At 47.8% G+C, this 21,237-nt stretch overlaps 1 protein-coding gene across 1 annotated transcript in view; it reads right to left on the bottom strand.

Annotated features, from left to right (window-relative positions):
* GFRA4 (GDNF family receptor alpha 4) overlaps nucleotides 1-15,474 on the bottom strand; it is a 78,031-nt gene extending 62,557 nt beyond the window's left edge. Inside the window, exon 1 of the mRNA XM_074865422.1 lies at nucleotides 14,631-15,474. Coding sequence (XP_074721523.1) covers nucleotides 14,631-14,670 — 40 coding nt within the window. The 5' untranslated portion in view covers nucleotides 14,671-15,474. The remainder of the gene's footprint in view (nucleotides 1-14,630) is intronic.
* Nucleotides 15,475-21,237: the final 5,763 nt, after the last annotated feature.

Here is a 21,237-nt window from a genome sequence, read left to right as displayed (position 1 = left end):
CTGGAGCCATTTGACTGATGTCTACACCAATGTCTCAAGCAGGTAAGGACACAAACCTTAGAGAGACCAAGCTGCAGAGAAATCATGGTTATGGGCTCAACTCAAGCAAACTCACCCAAGATCTAGACATACACTAGATAGCTGTCTCCAGATCCATAGGCATTCATGACCTACCTCCTTCTAAGGAACCTAAATCTCCCAGAAAACTATGGGAAGCTCAATGCCCTAATATGATGAAGACATCTCAATATTATGGAAGATATTGTTCAAGCCCTGATGGGTAAATCAACCCAGCATCTGTTAATAATCTCATGTAACATCAAAGTGATCGGTTTACCTATGAAAGCTTTGTGATTAGAAATGGAGCACTTTTGACTAGTTACCCAAAATGGCCTCTCCCTTGTCCCTCCTGGCCCCCACTTTTCAGTCTTGGACATCGATGCTCTCCCCATGCTTCAATATGTCAATCACTGGCTTTTCCAGCAGCCCCTTTCACAAGCATTGGGTTAATTGGATAGTTGGCTGCATGGGGGTATGTACAGGTAAAACCAGTAGAAATTCAGCCAGAAGAAAAGAAGAGGAAGTCCCTGTCCTTGTCAATGTTTGTGAAGAAGCAGGAGGTTAAACATAGACTTACCCAAGCAAAGCCCTGTGGCCCATATATTTCCTATTCACATTTGCTGGCTGCTGACCCAGTTATAACTTGGCCTCAGTGTTCACCTTGAACTGAGGAATAGCTGAGAAATGGCTAACTCCTGGTGGGAAGCGTTTCTTTGGAAACCGAGTTTAGCCCTTTGCTTCTGATGGCATCTTGGGTTTTATCTGTACTACTGCATAAAACAAGCCTGGACAAAATCTTTGGCCTTGAGGTCAAAAGGTACGTTCTGGCTTGCCTGTGCCCACATGCTTAAACCTTTCCCCCACCAGCAGAGACACCTTTACCCGTGTGTCCTGGATCTACGACACCTCCTAAGTGTGCTAAGGAACTGTTTGGTCAGGAGGAGCCAAAACTATGCCAGTGAGCTGATAGATAACCAGATCGGACAACAGTAGGGCAGGGCTTAAGGATGCTTAGAATCACAGAATGGTTTGGGTTGGAAGGGACCTTTAAAGGCCATCTAGTCCAACCCTCCTGCAGTGACCAGGGACATCTTCAACTAGATCAGGTTGCTCAGAGCCCCGTCCTGCCTGACCTTGAATGTTTCCAGGGAGGGGACATCTACCACCTCTCTGGGCAACCTGGTCCAACCTGATCCTGGCTCTATCAACTATTTCACATCGACAGACGTGGCTTGTGCCTCATTTCATGTGTACATGTGTTTAACTTCAGACGTGTGAGCCATGTGAATATGGGATTGGTGTGGGAACATGCTTGAATGTAACTATGGCCATGCATTCATGCGTATGTGCTCACTGCGAGTCTGCTGTCCCCATGGGGAACCTGTTTTATACTAAAAATGTTTTTGCATTAATGCATAAATTAAAACATGACTGCAATAATAGTCAAAAGGGAGACCAAAAGAGAACAGAGAAGATTGATTATGTGCATATTTTAAGTGCTTTGTGTCTGTGAATGTTTATTTGAAAAATAAGAGTGCAAGAGAAGCACTGACACTACAAATAAAAATAATATAGGGAAATACATCTCTTTTATTATTAAATTATAGATTAAAATAGGAAACGTGGGGGAATATAGAAACATATATCTCTTTGTGGAGGCTTTCTATAACAATCAGCATAAAATAACGTAGCAGTACCTGACAGCTTAAATAAAGATAGGAGCCTCAGCTCCTATCTACGCATTTATCTCCTCTGATCCAGACAGGGTAAAGAGGCATAAAAGGCTCAGATAATAGCATCTTTTCTGCACACCAGCTCCCAAACGATAGGCAGATTTTATACTCGGTTACTCCACATAATGTCAACATTGTTAGAAAACAAAAGCACCATGAAGGAACATTTTTTTCCCTCCTTCTCTTTCACCTTTTTCTTCCTTTCTGATCTTTTACCTTGTGATTTCTGTATAAAATGCCATGGGGCAGATGCGAAACTCTGCACCCCTGAACCAGCTCCTGAATTTTTGGGGCAGCAGTACATGGGATGACGAGCAGTGAGGTTCAGATGGGCGCACACAAATCATATGCACAGAAGCAAAGAAAGCTCCAGCCAATTCACTTAATCCCTGCCCCTTCCACGCTGCAGGCTGTCACAATATCTATTGTAGTTGACAGCTATTGACCATTGCATGCCATGCCATTAACCTTTGCCACCCAACACGTCAGATGACGGAGATCAGGAATGTTGTGTGTCACATCTGAGTCAAGCAGCATATGGGAGGTGCAAGCAGAGCTGCACCACACACTGGAGCTGGTGAAAACTCTTACTACAACCAGGTGTTCTCTGTTGTCCATGCTTTGTCCAATGAGGTGGACTTCATCTTGGGAAGCTCTACCCTGGCCCCATGGACCCTCTGAAGACCAGCCTATGCTTTCCCCAATTCCCTTCATCACCAACAGTTACTTGCTGCCCCTTGAACAATTCTCCTGCATACCTGGCATGTTCAAGGTGACATCACAGCAAGCAAACACAACCTGGGGGAGTTCCTGCAAAATTCCATGCTAATATCCATCCCTCTGGAAAATGTAGCCCTCCTCGGAAGGTGCAGATGGTCCAGGACCACGGTCCTGGGCATTGCCTGTGAGATGACATCATGTTAGTGTCCACAGCTATGCTACTTTGCGATGGTTAACATCCACAGGACCATCCTTCCCCTTTGACAGTGCTCAGCTGCTTTTACCTCCAAGGAACAGTCCTGAACCCACGTAAAGTTCTTACTTTTCTCCCCAGACTTGCAGGCTGCATGGCCTTTTATGGCCCTTTATGGCCCCAGGAAGCCGCTTCTTTGACTCTACGTAGATCTTCAGCAGACACTTTACTGCTTAGCTGGGAAAAAATAAGTGGCACTATGAAAGGAGCCTGGATTTCTACATCTCCTTTCACATGCACCTTTTCTGCTATGAACTTCACTAACTTCTCCCCCAGTGGGCAACACTAGGAGCTCATTCCCTTTTCCACAGCCAACTTCACATCAACTTGTGGGATCTGAACATCTCCTGAGACTCCTATCAAACCTATGTAACCTGGCCAGGGGGCTCAAAAATTATTGGAGGTGGACAGACTGACACACATACACAAGATCCATTTTCTCAGGAAACCACAGTCTGAAGAACAGCATAATTAGCTTGTTTACCTTTAGTTGAATCAACTCGTTAATTCTTACTAGCCTGAAGGGTTTTCTCCAGGGACACCTATATTTGGCTAGTTGATTTGTTATGAGAAGAAAGAGTTCTTGGCACTTGCTTGAGGAGACAGGGAAAAATCTTGGCAGCAGCTACACACATTTTTTGGAAAACATTTGCTTTTGCGTCCCAGTGTAATGGAAGGTGACAATAAGAATGATTGTCCAAGCCTGACTTGGAGCCAATCCCTCAGGGAGGTTGTATCAAAGCTCCTGCCTTCCTCACCTCCATTTCCAGGGAGGATGGGGCCAGGTCTCAGGGTAGGAGGCCTTGTGTCCTGGGAGCAGGGTGGGTCTGGGAGGTGGAGAGGGTGAGCCCAGGCCTAAGGCACCAAGAACAAGGCTGTTCTACTGCAGAGGAGGAGGAGCTACCTCATCACCTATTAACAGGTAGAGCCCAGGGCTACCTGAGACTCTTGGCTGACCCTGACTGATCCATCACTGAGCCAGCTCCCAGCTCTACCATCAAATGACCGTTAAGACCCTTTATTGAGCAGCAGCATCTTTCCATGGTACCTTCAACATGAGTGTGGGATATATGGGATGCAGGGAAAAGGGGGAGGGGTGAAAGAACTTTGGCCAATCTCCAACTGTGTACCAGGCAGCAGGGTGACCCTGCACCTAGTGACACTGTTGCTGTCTCAGAGGCTACACAGGCCCCTTGTTTAGTTCACAAATGCATCTAAGACCTGCAGATCTTACACATCGATGTACCATTTAATCCTCATGCCCATTACACACAACTCTCCTGAAAAAAAAAAAATTCATCAAGCCTCAAGCCTAGCCCAAACTGAGGCCCTGTAATTTATTTTTTCCAGTAAAAATGAGAAAGAAAAATAGCCTAAACATTTTGCTCCTAATACTCAGCTTAAAACTTTTTCTTCCTTTGCTTCATGCTGTTGCTCTCTCTCCTCCCCTCCCTGTCTTACAGAAGTGTGACTAATCCTCTTCCTTCCCTTGCACTGTTACCTTGAAGGTATTTATAGAGTGTGATCGTGTTCTCTCCTGTGCCTTTCTTCCCTTTTCAACTCTGGATAAATCAAGCTTCCTCAGACCTCTCTCATGTGTCTTATCTTTCACGAGGTCATGCTAACTGCAATGGTAAGCCAAGAAAGGCTTTGCCTGTTGGAGAGGACACTTCAGAGCTGATACAGCCACTGCACAGGCTCTGCAAGAAACTTCTGATGGACTCGCTCTGCGTATGCGCATCCCTGGCCCCTTGCCGGGTCTACGTGCTTGTGGGTTTGCACACACCTGCGTGCATTTGGAATGGGGATTTATCTGTTCCTGAACAAATTAGCCAGTGCTATCATTTATTTTATATTATCTCATGTCATTGTTAGTGTTCTGCCTTCTGAGCTGGAAACAGCAAAAAGGAAGATGAATGTAGGGGGTTGAAAGAGATTAAGCTGAAACATGTTTATCCAACATCTGCAGGCTGTCTGAGAAGCGGACGGCGTCTGGGAGGGAAAGGGTGGTCTCTCGTGCTATGCCTAGGTTAGTTAATTAATGAAACTCAAGGTGCTGGTTCAAATGACCCAGAACTGCCTCATTTGTGCTACGAAACTCTTTTCCCCTTCAAAACAGAGCACCAGCTTTCAAACCAACTGAGAATGGTCCTTGGCTTGTGCTAGCTCCTGACCAATGCCAAGAAGATGGCTAGCTGGCCATGGCCAAAACCACTTCAGGGTTTTTAATAGGTGTGACAAATTTCCATTGCTCCAAAGGCTCCTGGGCATTGTGATATATGAGTGGCCTCTGTGACCCCCAGCAGAGTCAGCAACTCCAGGTACTTCCAATCATCACTGTGACCGGAGCTGTCAGGTCTGTGAAACAGTTGGAAATTTCCCATTGGATTTCTTTCTTTCTCTTTTAACCATGGGAAAATGCATTCCCTGAGAAAATCTGGGGTTTGCAAGTAGAATAATAGTGCTAAATAATGTTTTAATATTACTATCTTGTTTGTTGTTTTAGTTTTTTTTTAGTTGGGTACATTGAAATGATGGCTCCTTGACTGCTCCCTCCATCACCAGCTTCTCTCTTGAAAGACAAGAAACCTTGGTGGCTTAGGTGGGGTTCATCTCATTGAACTTAAAGCAAAATCAAGGAAAGGTCTAAAATTGTCACCTTGATTCGCTTCGTAGACCTTGGAGATAACAGTGATCTGCAGAGAGGGTAAATGTCCCTCTGGCCCTGTCAACCTCTCTCCATTGATTTAAAGGAAAAGTTCAGAAGAACACGTGAAAACCAGGTGGGGTGAAACCCATCTCCTGCAGCCTACTGGGACCATCCCTATGTGGTATGTGGGCAGGGGACAAGTGAGAAACAGGGTCCATTTCTCTTCCTGTCCGGGTCCCTCCAGGAAGATAATTTTCTGTTTTCTTAATAAAAGCAGGCAAAACAGAACAGAAACATCTAAGGCTTTATTTTAGTCCTCATTTTTCTTCCCCTGGAATTATCCTCAATAAGTATTTTATTTTCCACTCACTATCTTTTATTGCAATTTTTACAATTCCTGATTTGTCACTGTTGTTTGGAAGCCAAATTGTACAAAAAGCTCAGTATTTTTCTGGGGGAATGAATTCCTCTTTTCCAGCCTGCTGTTCTATCGGAGGCTTTTATTTTTTGCACCCCATGGCTGCTCCCGTCTCTGTGGTACATCGCTGAATTCAGCCCCTTCTCTTTAACAGCGCACATCTCTAATCCTGGTGCAAAGCAGGATCACTGATCCCTGTGTAGGGGATATGGGAAGATTTTCAGACCAGATTAGTCAGCTACTGCACTTGAATTCAGTTCCTGCCTGAGTACCAAAATAAGAGCTCGGTAGATTGTGTGCACAGCAGGTGCTGCTAAAAGTCACATTGTTCCCAATATGCTGATGAGAAATTTTGATCCCAGCTTGTAGTTAGCTGCTTCACACAATCACAAATACCCCAGGTCAAACGCTGCACTGTCTCCTGGTTTTGCCTCACAATAATTTCCCTACCGTAAAAATATCCTTATTTTACACCGTGATGCAGTGATTTTGCATCATTTTCCAAAACCTGAGAGACACCCAGAAACAGATGACATAATTCCTTATCTCGTGGGACAACATCCAACCTGCAGATTAGGCACTTTTGGGGTAGTTCAATGGATTTCTTTTATTTGGGCTTTTTTTGTTCGTTTGTTAGTTTGTTTTTCGCTCTAGTCCTTCCAATTATAATTAAAACTTATTGGTAATGTGATAGCATATAACGAACTCAACTAGAGCTCTGGACCCCCTCGAGTCAGGTACTTAATTACTAACAGGCTTTCCAGCACACAGTAAGAATCGGTCTGGCTGGGTCTGTAGGGAGGAAGAATGAAGCAATATCAGGAGAGGAAGATAAATTTCCTTGCATTAGTCCCAGGAGGGTGGTAACTCTGAAGCTGCTTCACCCAGCGCGTATGCCTCCACACTCCACGCTGACGGATGGGTCCCCGAGCTGTCACTTCACATGCACTTCGCTTGTGGAGACTCACATCACCTTTTGCAGATGGGGGAAGCCAACCCTTAGGGCTTCCCCAGCTCCAGAAAGACTCTCAGAGTTTTATGGTCCTACACTTTCCTCCTCCCAGCTCCTGGATTTCCTATTAAGTTTCATTTGCATCCTCTATCCAACCTCTCAGGAGTTGTTTTTCCTCCGTTTCTCGCCTCCAGACCTTCTGGTCGGGACCTTCTCTGCTGTTCCCTTCCCACAACTTCTGGCCCTGATAGAGAAGTTGTGTGTCGCAAGTTTAACGCAGTTTCTGATCTTTTTCCCAAAACAGCAGGAGAGCCCCCTAAGGCTGGATCCTAGAGGAGGTTCCTCATCTGGGTGTCAGGACATTTCCTTTAGTTTATCCCTGCAATTAACATCCTAAATCATCACAAAAAGGAGATGACCTTTCCAATCAAATAGGGAAAACCAGGAAATTCTCTGGGAATGGGGCACCTGACCACCTTTCAGGAGTTCCTTTGGGCAACACTACTTGTGGCTTTAAGGTTTACTAAAGCCTACAAAGCTTGAAAAGCTCCCAAGTGATCCCATTATCTTCCCAAAGGGAAACCTACACTTCTTCCTTCCTTTCAGTAATCAGATGTCCTGGCTGAAAGCAAAGCTTTTATTCCTAACACCCAGCTCGAGTCCCTCTTCATTCCAGCTCCTTGCGAGGCGGAGAACAACTCCTTCACATTACCTTGAAGGTATTTATAGGCTGTGAGCACCACGACCCCTGAGCACTTTTTCCCACACTAGAAGGAAAACTCAGCTGAGATGACTCTGCCCGTGCCCTCTCTCCAAAAGATGATGTGGCTGTGACAGGCAGACCAAGGCATGCAGTTTGTCTCTCAAGCAGCCTCGCTGGCTTATGTTCTTTTACCAAGAGGAAAAAACAAAACGAACGGATTTGGAAAGGGAAAAAAAAAAAAAAAAAAAAAAGGACCTATGTGAAATTGCTATAACTCATGTGTCAAATCATCTAACCCTTGCAAGGAGGAGTGTAATTCCTCACCGTGCAGAGGAAGCACTTAGGCAAACTCAGCCTTGTCTGGGGCTTTACACAAACAGGTCAAATGGCTTTGATTCATTCCGAGCCCTGTCTAATAATTCAGCATGCTGGTTTGCTCTCCTCTCCATTAGTAGATGGCAAACACATCGTCCTAACCTGCAGCCTTTATTACAGCAGATTCAGTGTGCATGGATTTATGTCGCCTCAAGCCTTGTGACATCTTTTTAAGGTGCCTTCTGCTGTACATACTGAACATCAAAGGAAAACACAGACAGCAACAAAGAAAAAAAAAAATGCACGGTGCTACAAGAGACATCTGCTACCTATTTCCACATTGCAGGTAACCGAGTCAGCTGTATAATATCTGAGAGATATTGCCGTGAAGGCTGTCATGGGGAAATGCATTTTTCTTCACATGCATGGAAGTTAAAATCTCAGAAGAAATAGCTAGCCTGTTATTAAGACTTGTTTATCCAAAGTCATAGAGACAGGTAGCCCTGAGAAGCTATGAGTTTCCTCCTGGCTTTTCTCTCTGGGGGAAGTCTGAAGAAGGGGCCAGGTTGGCTGTAAGCCAAATCATTGTATCTATAGCCAACATTTTGGGAGCCAGTCTGCAGGTCCTGGGCACCAGTTATGGGAGATGCAGATGTCCGATGGACAGTAAGAAATTCAAGTTATAATTATGGTGGAGCTGATACTTATGGAAGGTCCAATATGGGCAGCAGGAGGGAAAAAAAAATTGATCAAAGCATTCAATAAAAGCTGCCACAGTAAAAGAAGATGAATTGAGAAATTCAAAACCCTTTACGATTGATTTGACTGTTTATGTAAAATTCTCAGAGACAGGACCACATGAACTCTGAACGAGTGGTGGCCCAGACACCAGGTTTGCTCCAAAAAATTTACAGCCATCATCCAAGTGAAGGCTCCCTTCCCATGAGGCTGTAGCTGCCCTGTGTTTCCTTTGCTCTGATTAATCAAGGATGATGGGATTTCCCAGGTGGCTGCTGCAGAGGCATCAGCCAACCTCGTGTGATGCAAAGCTAGAAGCAATACCTGATTATTTTGCAGAGATTGTGTTCAATCCGCCATCTCTGAAGGCACCCTGGAGCTCTCCCAAGATGTGTTCTGAGCATTTGCTGAGTCCAGTTCAGCTCTGAGCCTCCCGAGACCTCAAATCATGCAGACAGGTACTCCCAGAGATGCTCCCATTGCTGCCTATCTGAAGAGTTGAGCACTTCCCACAGGCACCCCTACTCCTCATGGGTTTTGCGGCCGTTAGCCACTAAACTCCCTCGAGGCAGAAGAGATGTGAAACCCATGTGTACAACGCCTCCTGCAAGGCAGTCTGCAGCACAGACCGCTTGCAGGTAAAGACCTGCAGCTCAGACAAAAACATTAAAGTTGAGTCTTGACTCGAATTATGTGCTTGGCCTTTTTCTTTGTTGTACAAGTAACAGGAAGAGCAGAGGAGAGCAAAACCCACCAGTTTCTCAGGTCTTCACTCGCAGCCCTTTAACATCTGGACCTGTTTAAAATCCCATCCCGCAGTGGACTGCCATCCCCCTGGGGGCAAAGAATAGATGGCTTAGCCTGGTGATGTATGAAAGATGAGCAATTTGATCCTCCTTTTGGAAGAAGCACCAGAAAACCTGCCCCATCCCCTTCTCCTCAATAAACTGGACCCATGAACTTGAAACCAGCTGCCTGCACTTGTGTGTCAAAATGACCCCCTAACCCATATGTCAGCAGTAGCGTGGGGAGTGCTGCTAATTACGCTATCAAAGCCCTCAGTGAGGGCAGGTATTGCAGACAGGATTTTCCAGTTGGATTCAATAAATCAAAACCACAGCGCAACTATTTTTACTGCATCTTTCATGAAAACTGCTTTCCAGATGGCTTTGGACAGAAAGAGGAACATGTGCACTGAGGAGCTGCCTGTGGAGGAAGAAGAGGGATTCGCATGAAGGGAGGTGAAAAGAGATGCGACTCAGGAGTGACCAGATGTGGCCAAGGCAATTCTGAGCTGGGGAACATATATCTAATCCAATGGGATACAGGGAAACACTTTTTTCCCTATGAGGACAGTCAAGCTGTGGACCAGGGCCCCGGAGAGGTTTATTCAGTCTCTGTTTCTGGGAGTCATTCATTCCTTCAAGCCACCTGCTGCAGGCAGCTAAATCCCAGTCCCCCCAACAGCTCCAGTCAGGTGGACCAGAGGGTGCAGGAGATGAGCAGGCTCTGAGGACACACCAGAGGTCTGGCCATGCCCTGCACCTTCCAGGGATGCCATTCCCAGTGGCAGAGAAAGATGTGTCACTGCTGAGTGACTGAAGGACCCCCAAGGCAGATCGGCAGCTGGGGTAGACTTCTTACCAACTCAGCTCTAGTAAGATGCAGAGAGATGCCTGGAAATATTCATGAAGATAACAACCTTTCTTAACACCTATCAAGCTCACTACAGCTCAGCAGCAGCCAGCTGTGGCATCACTTGTTATTAGTCCCAAATCCTGGAGGAGTCACAGGTGATTTAAATGTGATGTGACCTTAGAAGATACCTATCCTTCCTGTATGCTCATTTTTCTTCCCTGTGGTAGTCCCAGGTTCTCCTTACCCAGGACAAATGGTGGCTTCACCTTCCAGAAACCCTTTCTGCTCTCCATAAGACAGTCCTGGGTCCTTGTTCTCCATCACCTTGACCACCACAACCCCTGGACACACTCTTCCACCCAGTCACACTAAACTTGGTTTTCCTCCTTTCCTATCTCCAGGACATAATGCCCATCCATGGCTCCACTTCTCGTCCACCTCAGCCTCTCAACCATGATTTTGCACTCTGCTTTCACCAGGAGTCCAGCCCCAACATGCCCATATTTGAACCTTTACAGCTGTGATGGCCAAAAGAGATGAAGGCAATCCACATGAGGTGGTGGAAATGTCTTCCCGGCCCTACTCCCCCACCCACAGTCACACAGCTCCCACCATCAGTCCATCCAGGCGTGAAGTTCATTGCCAGGAGGTGTTACCAGAGGGGATTTTGACAGATGCATTTGAAACAAGGGAGCTGCACTGAACTGAAGATTGACAGGAACAAGCTTTTCATAGTTTTGTTCCTTTTTTTCAGTGAAATGTGTCCTTTAAAAAAAAAAAATGTTTTAGCAGAACTACCTTTGAATTTGTCCTCTTCCACTTTTGGGTTGCGAAGAAAGAGGTCATTTTTTTGTTAGGAAGCAAAAGGAATATAAAATCCACTGGAGGGAAAAAGAAATCATGGATATCTTGGTAGCAGAGTATTTTTATCGAAAGGTGGCAAACCTTAACGACATTAAAAGTCATGTTTAAAAATGACCAAGTGGAAAGTTATAAAAATGAACAAGTCTTGTGTGAAAATGATGAAGGAAATTTCAGGCACAATAGAAGTCGTCTGTGAAAATTGCCAGGAGAGCAGAGAAGACATTTCTGTCTCCAAAAGGAAAATAAAGCACTATTCACTGTAACTTATACTAATTATTAGACTTAACTAGTACTAATTTTTACCCAGCAGTAATTACTATCTAAGGCTCCAGAGCTCTGGAAAAAATACTCTCTGGGTGTGGTGAGATCCTTGCAGAGGAATTTGCAGAGTGTTTGAGGACAGCCTGTTGAGGGAGAAGTTTTATTTCTCCTCCACACCAATACAGAGAGGCATAAATATCACATTCTTATTGATGCAAATAACGGATTGCTCCTGTCAGAACTGACAAAGGCACTAATTTAAAGAGCATTTCCCTCTCTCATACACACAGACGCATTTTTCAAGAGATTTTTGCTCTCCCCCTGGGATCTGAGTTCCCAAACCAGGTGAAAAGCCGCCAGACAATCTCTTGTGTTTGATTGCATCTGTGAAAAGCCTGTGGGAAACATATGCCAGAAATTACACTAACGACCAAGTGCAGTAAAACTTGCCAGGTAAATGCAGCAGTTGTGGGCAGAAGACAGCTCAGATGCCATTTCTGGACCATTGCGATGGAGGGCAGGATCCTGAAATTACTCTTGGTCCCATGGGGACTTCGTAGCAAACTACTGCTTTCAACTCTAGACCAGATTTTTGTTCTCATCCTTTAATTATTATTGTGTTAGTGCTGGGACTGATGTGTCCTCTGAAAGCTGCACAAGGGATGGGCAATGCTTTGGGGGCTGGTTACAAGTGTAACCCAGTGTCCTTGTAAAATAAATTATACTTTAAGTATATCAGTGCTTTCTAGAGCATTGATTTTCCATAAAGTCTTCCTGAATGCCTCACCACTGTCCTGTGGGTAGGATTTCTAGCCAATACCACGAAGCAAATATCAGGGGACGCTACGGCAGCAACGAACTTCCCCAAAGCCACATCCCTGGTCCCAGCTGCGTGCTCCTGTTCTGTCCTTGCCACTGGCACTGGCATTCATGTGGCTGCTGGTTGAGACGGGTCAAGCAGCTGATCTGGCTGAAAAGTGGTTGAGGAAAATAAAAATGATGTTCAGCTATGTAGGTTGGGCCTGTGCCACCAGGGAGCTGGGTATGAAGAGGCAGCAGGAGCTCTCCCTCCAGGCTGGATGGTGGTGACGATGCCTAGTCCCACCTCAGAGAGCCCCAATTTCTCCAAGCCCTGCCTCCTCCACCCAGGATCATCCTAAATATGGCAGGGGGGGGACACACAAAAAGCAAGGCTCTCACACTGCAGCCCTCATGGTGTGCAGCCAGCGTGGATGAAGCTGGGAATTGCCACGCTGGCAGTTGTAGAGGCTGCCTTCTCCAGCCCGGCACCCCAGCACCTCCGATCCCTGCAGGGAATCTCCCCAGGCACCTCGAAATGAGCAGCCCTTGTCCATCCATAACACAAATATCTAGAAAATATCTAGAGAGCAGGCTGAGGGCATTGAATGGCATCTGCTGGGATGATGCCGAGCCTGCAGGGTCAAATGCCAGTTCAGAGATTAAAAGGTCCTTCTGGAGACACTGAGATCAGAAGGCCGAAACATGAATACTAGCTGATGGCTTTGCTCTGGCTTGGGCTGGAGGTGATGAGTGTGTCCTTAACACCTGCCCACTATTCCCAATTGCGTTGCTGACAGTGGAGAGCTGGCCATTTGCTCTTTTCTTTAAGTCCCCTTTCTCTAGAGAAAATCAATCAGTCCACCAGCCAGTCAATCAGGCAGTCAATCAGTGAGGCACTTGGAAAATGGATCCTGCAGAGACCTGGACTCCCACCCAGAGGCCCTGTGAGCCCTGCAGGAAAAATCCCCAGCTCGGAGGGAGGCTGAGACCTTCCCCAGCCCAGGGCACAGCTCCAGCCCCTGTGAGGCAGCAGCCGCCCCAACCTGGGGCATGTCCAGCTCCCGGTGCTCCCCCAAACCCTTGGAGCAAAGCACTCCCTGGTCAGAGATGGGTCCTTTTGGGGTGTCGAAACTGCCTCCCCCCCCCCCCCCCCGCCTTTGGGACTTGCAAGAGTTGCTGCTGCTGCTGACATCTAGTGACAGAGAGAGCCGGCGAGAAGAGTTACCTGGAGCTCTGACAAAGCCTTCCCCACCGAGGGAAAAAATGACTCGGGGTCTTCCCCAGGAGGTGGGCTGGCAGGAGGGATGCTCGGGGTGCGGAGGAAGCAGTGCCGGGATGTCCCAGCCACTTCCATACATCCCAAAACCTTTTCCTCCCCCAGCGGCCACCCGAAGAGGACCGCCGCATCCTACCCACTGCCTCCCCACAGCCTTTCCTGGGCTATTTAAGTACAGACTCATTCTTGGCTTTGCTATCTCAAAGAAGCACAGGGAGGGGAGAAAAAAAATAAAAATACCCTAAGGGGAGCTTGGTGGGTTGCAACCAGGCAAAAGCAGGCAGGGAGGCGGCTCCCAGCCGCGGTTGCCCGCTGCCGGGAGCTGCCAGCCCCCGGGCACGGCTCTGCCCAGGGGTGCGGGGAGCCCCGGGAATGGCACGGAGGAAAACCAGCTCCCAGCTGGGGAGAAGCGGAATGCGAGAGGGCTGCTCAAAGCAGGGGTGCTGCAGCTCACAACCCCCCCCGCCGGTACGGCGGCATCCCACGGGGGGACAGCATCTCCCAGCCGCGACAGAGGACGAGGGCTGCCTTCAGAGCGGACAGGGGGATGGGGGAGGCATCTGGGGTGCTTAGCCCCCCGCTCCCGGTGCAAAAACCAAAACAAACAGAACAAAAAGCCCTGAGGACAGCCCAGGTCGGCGCTCAGGACACGGTGCACGGCGCTGCGCAGCACATCCGCGGAGCTGGGGCTGCCAGCCCGCTCCCACCGCCCCGAACCCCGACATTTTCCAGCTTCAGCACCACCGTGGGGCTGCCCGGCGCCGTGCAAAATCTGTCCCCCCCCGCCCCTCGTCGAGAACACATCCCTCCGAGCTCCCCTTCCCCAGCAAAAAGTGCTTTAATGCCCGGGGTAAATTTAGCCATTTCCGCGGCAAACAGGACTCTCCGGAGTGACAAGGAGGAAAGATCCCAGCGCTTAGGTCCAGAGCAAAGGAGACAACAGAAAGCTGGGTGCTGCTCCCCCCGGGGCTTGCCACTGCTTCTAGGGTGCTGGGGAGGGGGACACCTCCCGTGCTCCGGGGGTGGCCGAAATGTCCCCGCAAGAAAAAACAAATGGACCTCCAAGAAAAAAAAAAAAAAATGGACCGCCAAGAAAAAAATAAAAGGACCTCCAAGAAAAAAAAAGGAATGGACCTCCAAGAGAAAAAAAAGAAATGGACCTCCAAGAAAAAAAAATTTCCCCGCAAGAATGTTCCCCAGCAGAAAGTTGTCCCCCCCCCCCCGCCCCCGTGCCGCCGCGCTACTCACCCAGGAGGATCAGCGTGCAGAAGTAGAGGATGCCCCTCATCCTACCGCTGGCCACGGCTCGGATCACACCCACTCGGCACGGCTCGGACCGACCGGCCCGGCCCGGCTCGGCTCGGCTCGGAGGATGCGCGGAGGCTGGGCAGGGCGGGAGGCGTCCCCGCCGCCCCGGCCCGGCCCCCCCGGGGCGATCGCTCACACCGCTCCCGGCTCAGCCCCGCTCCGGCCCCGGGTCGTGCCCGCAGCCGGGCTCCCTCCGGCCGCTCTTCGCCGCATCCCTCCGGGAGGAGGCACTTCCTTGCTTATTTTTTATTCTTTTATTCTTTTTTTTTTTTTTTTTTGGTCCCTCTCTTCTTTCAGCACCAAACTTCTACCCGCCGGGCGGAGGCTCCGCCGTGCCCGAGCGGCGGGGCAGCCCCTCGCCGCCTTCCCCGGGCTGCCTCCGCCGCCGCCCCCGCCTCTCCGCCGCCCAGACTCCGCGGGGAGGGGCTTGGCGGCCCGGCCCCGCTCCTCCCCGCCCCCCCCCCGGCCCCGCATCCCTGTCCCCGGGGAAGCGGAGGGGGGGGGGGGGAACTCCCCCAACCGAGAGCAGCTCGTGGTCCTGCGTCTTGGGTGAGCCTGAGGCGCCCCGGGGCACGGCCCCTTTCACCTCTTCCAGCCCCGGGATGTCCTTCTTCCTGCCCCGCTGCACCCCCGGCACCCCCACCCCCCCAAACCCTCATCTCTTGCGGCTTCAGACTCGCTCAGGGTGACAGCGCCAGCCCCATCCTCTTGGGACCCGTGTCCTGGTCTTGACTGTTTGCTAGCAGAGACACAGCCCCGAAGTCTTGGGCCACATCCTACCACCCCTCCCAGCCGTCATCCCTTCCATTAATCTCCCACAACATCACCTTCCAAATCTCCTCCAAAAAGCATCTCTGTAAATTCAGGTTATGTGCTTCCATCGAGGCCCCCACACCTCCCTCCCCACGGCGCACTGAGCCCATCCAGTACCTAAAAAGGTCCCTCGCCACTGGCCCCTGGTGCTTCTCCCACCCCCCAGCCTTCCCCACCACTGACCCCCATGTCCCAGCGGGTCATCCTCTTTTAGGAAGCCAAGCAGCAGAGCCTGGCTTCTTAATCTTGATGATGATGAGCGAGCATCCTTTTCTACTACCTCCATTTCATGCATGGAGTAGCTGAGACACAAAACAGGGAGCGATGTCTTCGGGTTCACCCAGTAATTAACTGACTGGCAGAGTAAGAAGCCTCATCCCCAAGTCCATGACCTGTAAACACGGCCACCTCTGTTCGACCTCCTAACCCAGTCTTGCAGGAAAGGTCCTTTCCTCTTTCCTCTCTCTTTCCTCTCTCTTTCCTCTCTCTTTCCTCTCTCTTTCCTCTCTCTTTCCTCTCTCTTTCCTCTTCTCTTCTCTTCTCTTCTCTTCTCTTCTCTTCTCTTCTCTTCTCTTCTCTTCTCTTCTCTTCTCTTCTCTTCTCTTCTCTTCTCTTCTCTCTCTCTCCTCTCCTCTCCTCTCCTCTCCTCTCCTCTCCTCTCCTCTCCTCTCCTCTCCTCTCCTCTCCTCTCCTCTCCTCTCCTCTCCTCTCCTCTTCTCTTCTCTTCTCTTCTCTTCCCTTCCCTTCCCTTCAATTTCTATCCCATCCCTTCCTCTCCTCTCCTCTCCTCTCCTCTCCTCTCCTCTCCTCTCCTCTCCTCTCCTCTCCTCTCCTCTCCTCTCCTCTCCTCTCCTCTCCTCTCCTCTCCTCTCCTCTCCTCTCCTCTCCTCTCCTCTCCTCTCCTCTCCTCTCCTCTCCTCTCCTCTCCTCTCCTCTCCTCTCCTCTCCTCTCCTCTCCTCTCCTCTCCTCTCCTCTCCTCTCCTCTCCTCTCCTCTCCTCTCCTCTCCTCTCCTCTCCCTTCCTTCCCTGTCTCTCTTAACACAGAGGCTCCTCTGATGATTAAGAGAAGCACCAGGGCACTTTCTCTACACTGAAAGCTCAGACAGTGCTTTTGAACATTTGCAGCAAGAGCTTTTCTTGACTGCTGGTTCAGGTATTTTAGCTAAACAGGTATTTAAATGCTCTCTGAAGGTTTTTTCACTGGAGCTGTTCAGGGTTCTTAACTTGCATTTTCTCGTGGCATCACTTCATTAATCCTCCAGCAAGTTCTCCTAGAAAACCAGAGGAATTGCACATTTTTATTTTTCATGACCAAAACAGAGAAGGGAAATAATTCATACAGTGATTTGCAGATGTTATATATAAAGCGTAAAGAAGTTGAGAAAATATGTCTTTTTCTTTTAGTTTGGTGGGGGGTTTTTTGTTTGGGTTGGTTTTTTTTTTTTTTTTTTTTTTTCCTCTTGGCAAATCAAAGGGAAAGTGTGATCCCCTGGCCTTCCTCTCCTCTTGAAAGTTTCTACCATGTTCCAGTCTGGAGCTGTTCATTTAGTGAGTTTTCTAGTCCTCTGTCAGAACTGAAAAGTTGTAAATAAATGAATGTCTTTAATAACTGTATTTCACATCCAAAATGAGCATTTCCTGAGCTACTCAGTGGGGAAAAAGAAAGTGTTAATAAAACCTCATTCAGAGTAAAAAAAGCATTACTCTTCAGCTGGTGTTTTTTTACTTCTTAAGAGTATGATTATGTTTAAGCAAATTTCAAAATGAAATCACTATGAGATGCAATTGAAACATCTAGCTGGCAAACTGGGGAAATGATTGGATTTTTCTGCTTATTATTATTTTTAATTATTTTGCAGATTCTTTTTTAGTGTTCTATTTTTGAAGTAGCTGTTAGCCCAGGAAAAATAATATCACTGGAACACATGTGAGGTTTTGTGGGTTTTTTAACAAATGAAAAAAATATTTTCCTTGGAAAATGTCTGCCTTCTCCTCAGGAATGAGATATTCTGATGCCATTGGACCAAGAGACGTGACCAGAGCCCCATGTTAAAGAAGGGATGGTTTCGGCTCGGTGTCCCACCTCACACAAGGGTGCTGAGAGCAGGGATGTGGGGACTCACTTCCCCTGGCACAATGTCTTGACCCCTTGTTGAGGTCTGAGCAGCAGGAAAACCTTCCTTTTGGTCAAATCAGGGAAGCTGCATCAACCTCCTCCATCTGCACAGCTGGAGCTGAAGGAGACAATGTGAAGGCAGCCTTGATGGTCCCTCTTGGGCTAAGGACAAGCTACAACCTCCCCCTCTAGACAAGGACAAGCTGTCAAGGAATCAGTGCCATGAAAACAACATTTCTTCCTAAGTTTGAAGAAAAAAAAAATAGCAGGGGGTTTTGGGGTGGGAAAGTCCAGGCATAGACAACCCCCATCACCCATCCCAACAGGGAGCCATTTCCTGCCTTTTCTGTAATTACTTTCATGAGGGGGGGACCCATGCACTGGGAAAAGCCATCCAGAAGAGAAATGCTGCAAATACTGGGAAGAGAGAGGGATCATTGTTCCTTGCTGCCTTATTTATCAGATCTGAGCTTTCTCCTGATCTCTGGGTGGATACTGAGATGAATAGAGTTAAGTAAAAAACACTCCTTCCATGCACATACACACATCCCTCCTAAAATTACCTGCTACCTTTCCTTATAAATGAATCAAGGTATTGATCAGTCAGGTGTAAAAATATCCCATTGTTGCTCATGTTAGACCTATCCCGAGAAGCTGCTCCCCAGAGCTCCAGACAACAGATTTAGCAAAGGCAATGAAAGAAAGAATTGTTTGGGTAGGTCCGTTGAGAAATCACCAGGCAGAGAAGGCACATAAAATATGCTGATTAAAAGAAATGCTCTTGTGAGAGTGAAACAGGTTACAATGGAAACTAGAACACAACTTTGGTCTGTCTTCCTTGAGTAAGATTGCTGTGGAGGACCCTACCGTGCACACTCCTGTGACAATAAATGATCCCTTAAACCAAAAATAGCCATAGGAACAAGGCAAGAGAGCTGTAGCTGTCTCTTTTTATGAACAATGAAGTGATGACTGAGAGATTAAGGGATTTGTGCAATTTAGGGAAGTTGGAAAACAGCCAGAACCATTCCAGAATATCCATCCATCCATTGACAACACCCATGCACAAATGTCTCTTCCTTCAAAATGTCCCTCAGGGAAATGGTGGCAGACTCCTGGCCCGTGACACACAAGGGACAAGACAAACCACTGCTGGCCAGGAGACATGGGGAGGTTTAGACAAAGAAAGAAACCGTCTAGAGAAGTGGAGTGGGAAATATGAGAATCTGCGGAACCTTCTGCCGAGGTAGCAGAAAAAGCCAGGCAGACGTGGGGAGGATGCACCAAGCAGTATGAGGTGGGGTAGAAGCCCCACACCCTGATTATCTTGGTCTCCAAAACTGGGAAAGACCAGAGTAACCCCTGCTCAAAACACTTCTAGACTTCACTGTTTGGAGTCAATTGGAAAAATCTCAAAATTTAGACCAAGATAGGCCAAAAAAAAAAGGCAACACGCTTTCAGGTCAGCTATGCAAGCTTCCTTGATGTCGCTTCAAAAAAGCCTGCTACTGCTGATATGATTGATAGGTTTGTGTTATAATCACTCAAAACTTCTGGAAATCCATCCACCCTCACATCAGCTGTGTATAAACCCAGAGACCCAGCCCTTCTTCGCTTTAACAATAATCTGAGTTTCAAAACCAGACTCTATTTTCCTCTCAGGGTCAAAGCATACGGGCCCTAAGCAAAAGCTTGTGTGCAAAGAGAAATATTTACCAAAGCAACCTGCAGAACAAAACAGGAATACACTACCTGCTGTGCCCAGGATGTTCAGGAACAGGAAGAAAAAGGATGAACTGTTTTTTCTTCACCAGAAATATGTGAAAGTCTAGCCCAGGAAAAACATCCATGAAGGCAAATCCAGTTGGACAGCCCTAGGGAGGGAGGAAGGAGTGATGGGCACCAAGGGAAGGCAGACCAAACCTTGTTCTATAGGAGCAAAAATTAGGAGGTCACCCAAATGAGGTGAATCAGAGATAGGAGGGTTTTGCTGGAGGTGTTAAAGCTCAAGGAGTGAGGCGATAAACTCAGAGGCCAAGGGATGGCTGGCACCTTTCCTGGAGGCACAGGAGAATGTTTCTGCATCAGCCAGCATGGGATGTTCTGAAGTAGGATGATTACTGGACAGGTTCTTGGGTGACACCCCTCCCTGTGCACATACACCTGTAGAACCCTCATTTGATGCCCTGCAGGGGGACAACATGGAGCCACAGCAGCAGTTTTCAATGAAAGGTGGTAGCACACTTGCCACTGGGATTTTGATGCTGTTAGACCTTTCCCGAACAACTTCCTTGAAAAAGCATTTCCACCTGCAGAGTCAGGTGAGAGGTTATTCTCACTCACCTCCTCTATACCATATGATCCAAGGTGTGGACCAGCTTCTGCAGATGGAGTGACTTTAGCCTGACTACCTTGTCTCTTCAGCAGGTGTGAGCAGAGGACAGAGATGTGTTTGGGCAAGGTAGATGGAGATCACCTGTCTTCTGCCTCATCCCACACCAGAGTGAGGGTCAGGAAAGTAAATGAGAAGGAAGCAGATCCAAAACTGATTGGGAAAAGTGGATTTTTGGTGTGTTGTTGCCTTGACACAGGATTTTGTTAAAAGCTAACATGGTTCCAAAAAAATCAACCAATCTCACAGAAGAGCTCTCCAGCAAGGGTTGTTATTACAGAGACCTCACCTGTGGCTCAGGAACTCCGAGAGCTGCAAGGTTGGAGGTTAGGGGAGTATTTTGAAAGGTTTTGCCCCGTGCTGTCCTCATTCTTATCCTCTTTCTTAGATATCCATTACTGGTCACTGTCAGAGACAGATTAACCTTTTCCTGTTCTGGAAAAGTTACTGTAATGTTCATCCTTGTCTGTTGTGCTTGGGCATCAGTTGTAATACCTGCATCACCTCTTTAGTCAGGTTTTGTAGCTGCTGGTTTTAAGGAGAGGGCAGGAGGAGGGGCTTGGCTCTGTCTTATCAGCTGTTGATGAGAGTGTAAGAGCTGTGAATTGCAAATTTGGCTGGGCTTTGCCAGTTTAGGAAGTGTTCCCCTTGCTCCTCTCTATTGCTTGTTGATGTGTTTTGGGACTCTGGTTGCTGAACTTCTGGGATAATGTCACACAAACCTATTAACTGAGCTGACAGAAGAGAAGGAGAGTTGCTTGCTACCATTTAGGAGTAAACAAAAAGCAAAACAAAAGAACAATAATTGTGGCTGCTGTGAAACCTTTCTAGGAAGATCTTGATACTTCAAAGGACTTCAGAGTCTCAGCACCTGTGGGGTGTTTAAACTCATTGCCAAGCAAGTCTGACTTTCCAGGAAAAAACAAGGACCTTGGGAACCTTTGTATGTATTGCAAACGCTGCTCCTTTGGTGAGATCTTGGGAAGCTTGAGCTCCCAGCCAGGTCAGTTGGAGGACCACACTACCTTGCAGAGTTACACCATCAATAAACACAGCAAATCATACTCCTCACCTTGCTGAGTTCAATCAAGCCTTGAGTGGGATACAGCAGGATTAATCTGCCACAGTTTGCAATTATTGTGAGGTAAGCAAAAGGAAAAGGGAATCAGAGTGATGTCATGACCCAGATCCCCCTGTACTCTTCATATGTCTGGTCATGGAATAC

This window comes from Strix uralensis, chromosome 4 (assembly GCF_047716275.1).
Source record: "Strix uralensis isolate ZFMK-TIS-50842 chromosome 4, bStrUra1, whole genome shotgun sequence".
NCBI classification, from domain to species: Eukaryota; Metazoa; Chordata; class Aves; order Strigiformes; family Strigidae; genus Strix; species Strix uralensis.
The sequence above is the reverse complement of the archived record's forward strand: the minus strand, read 5'-3'. Positions and strand labels throughout refer to the sequence as shown.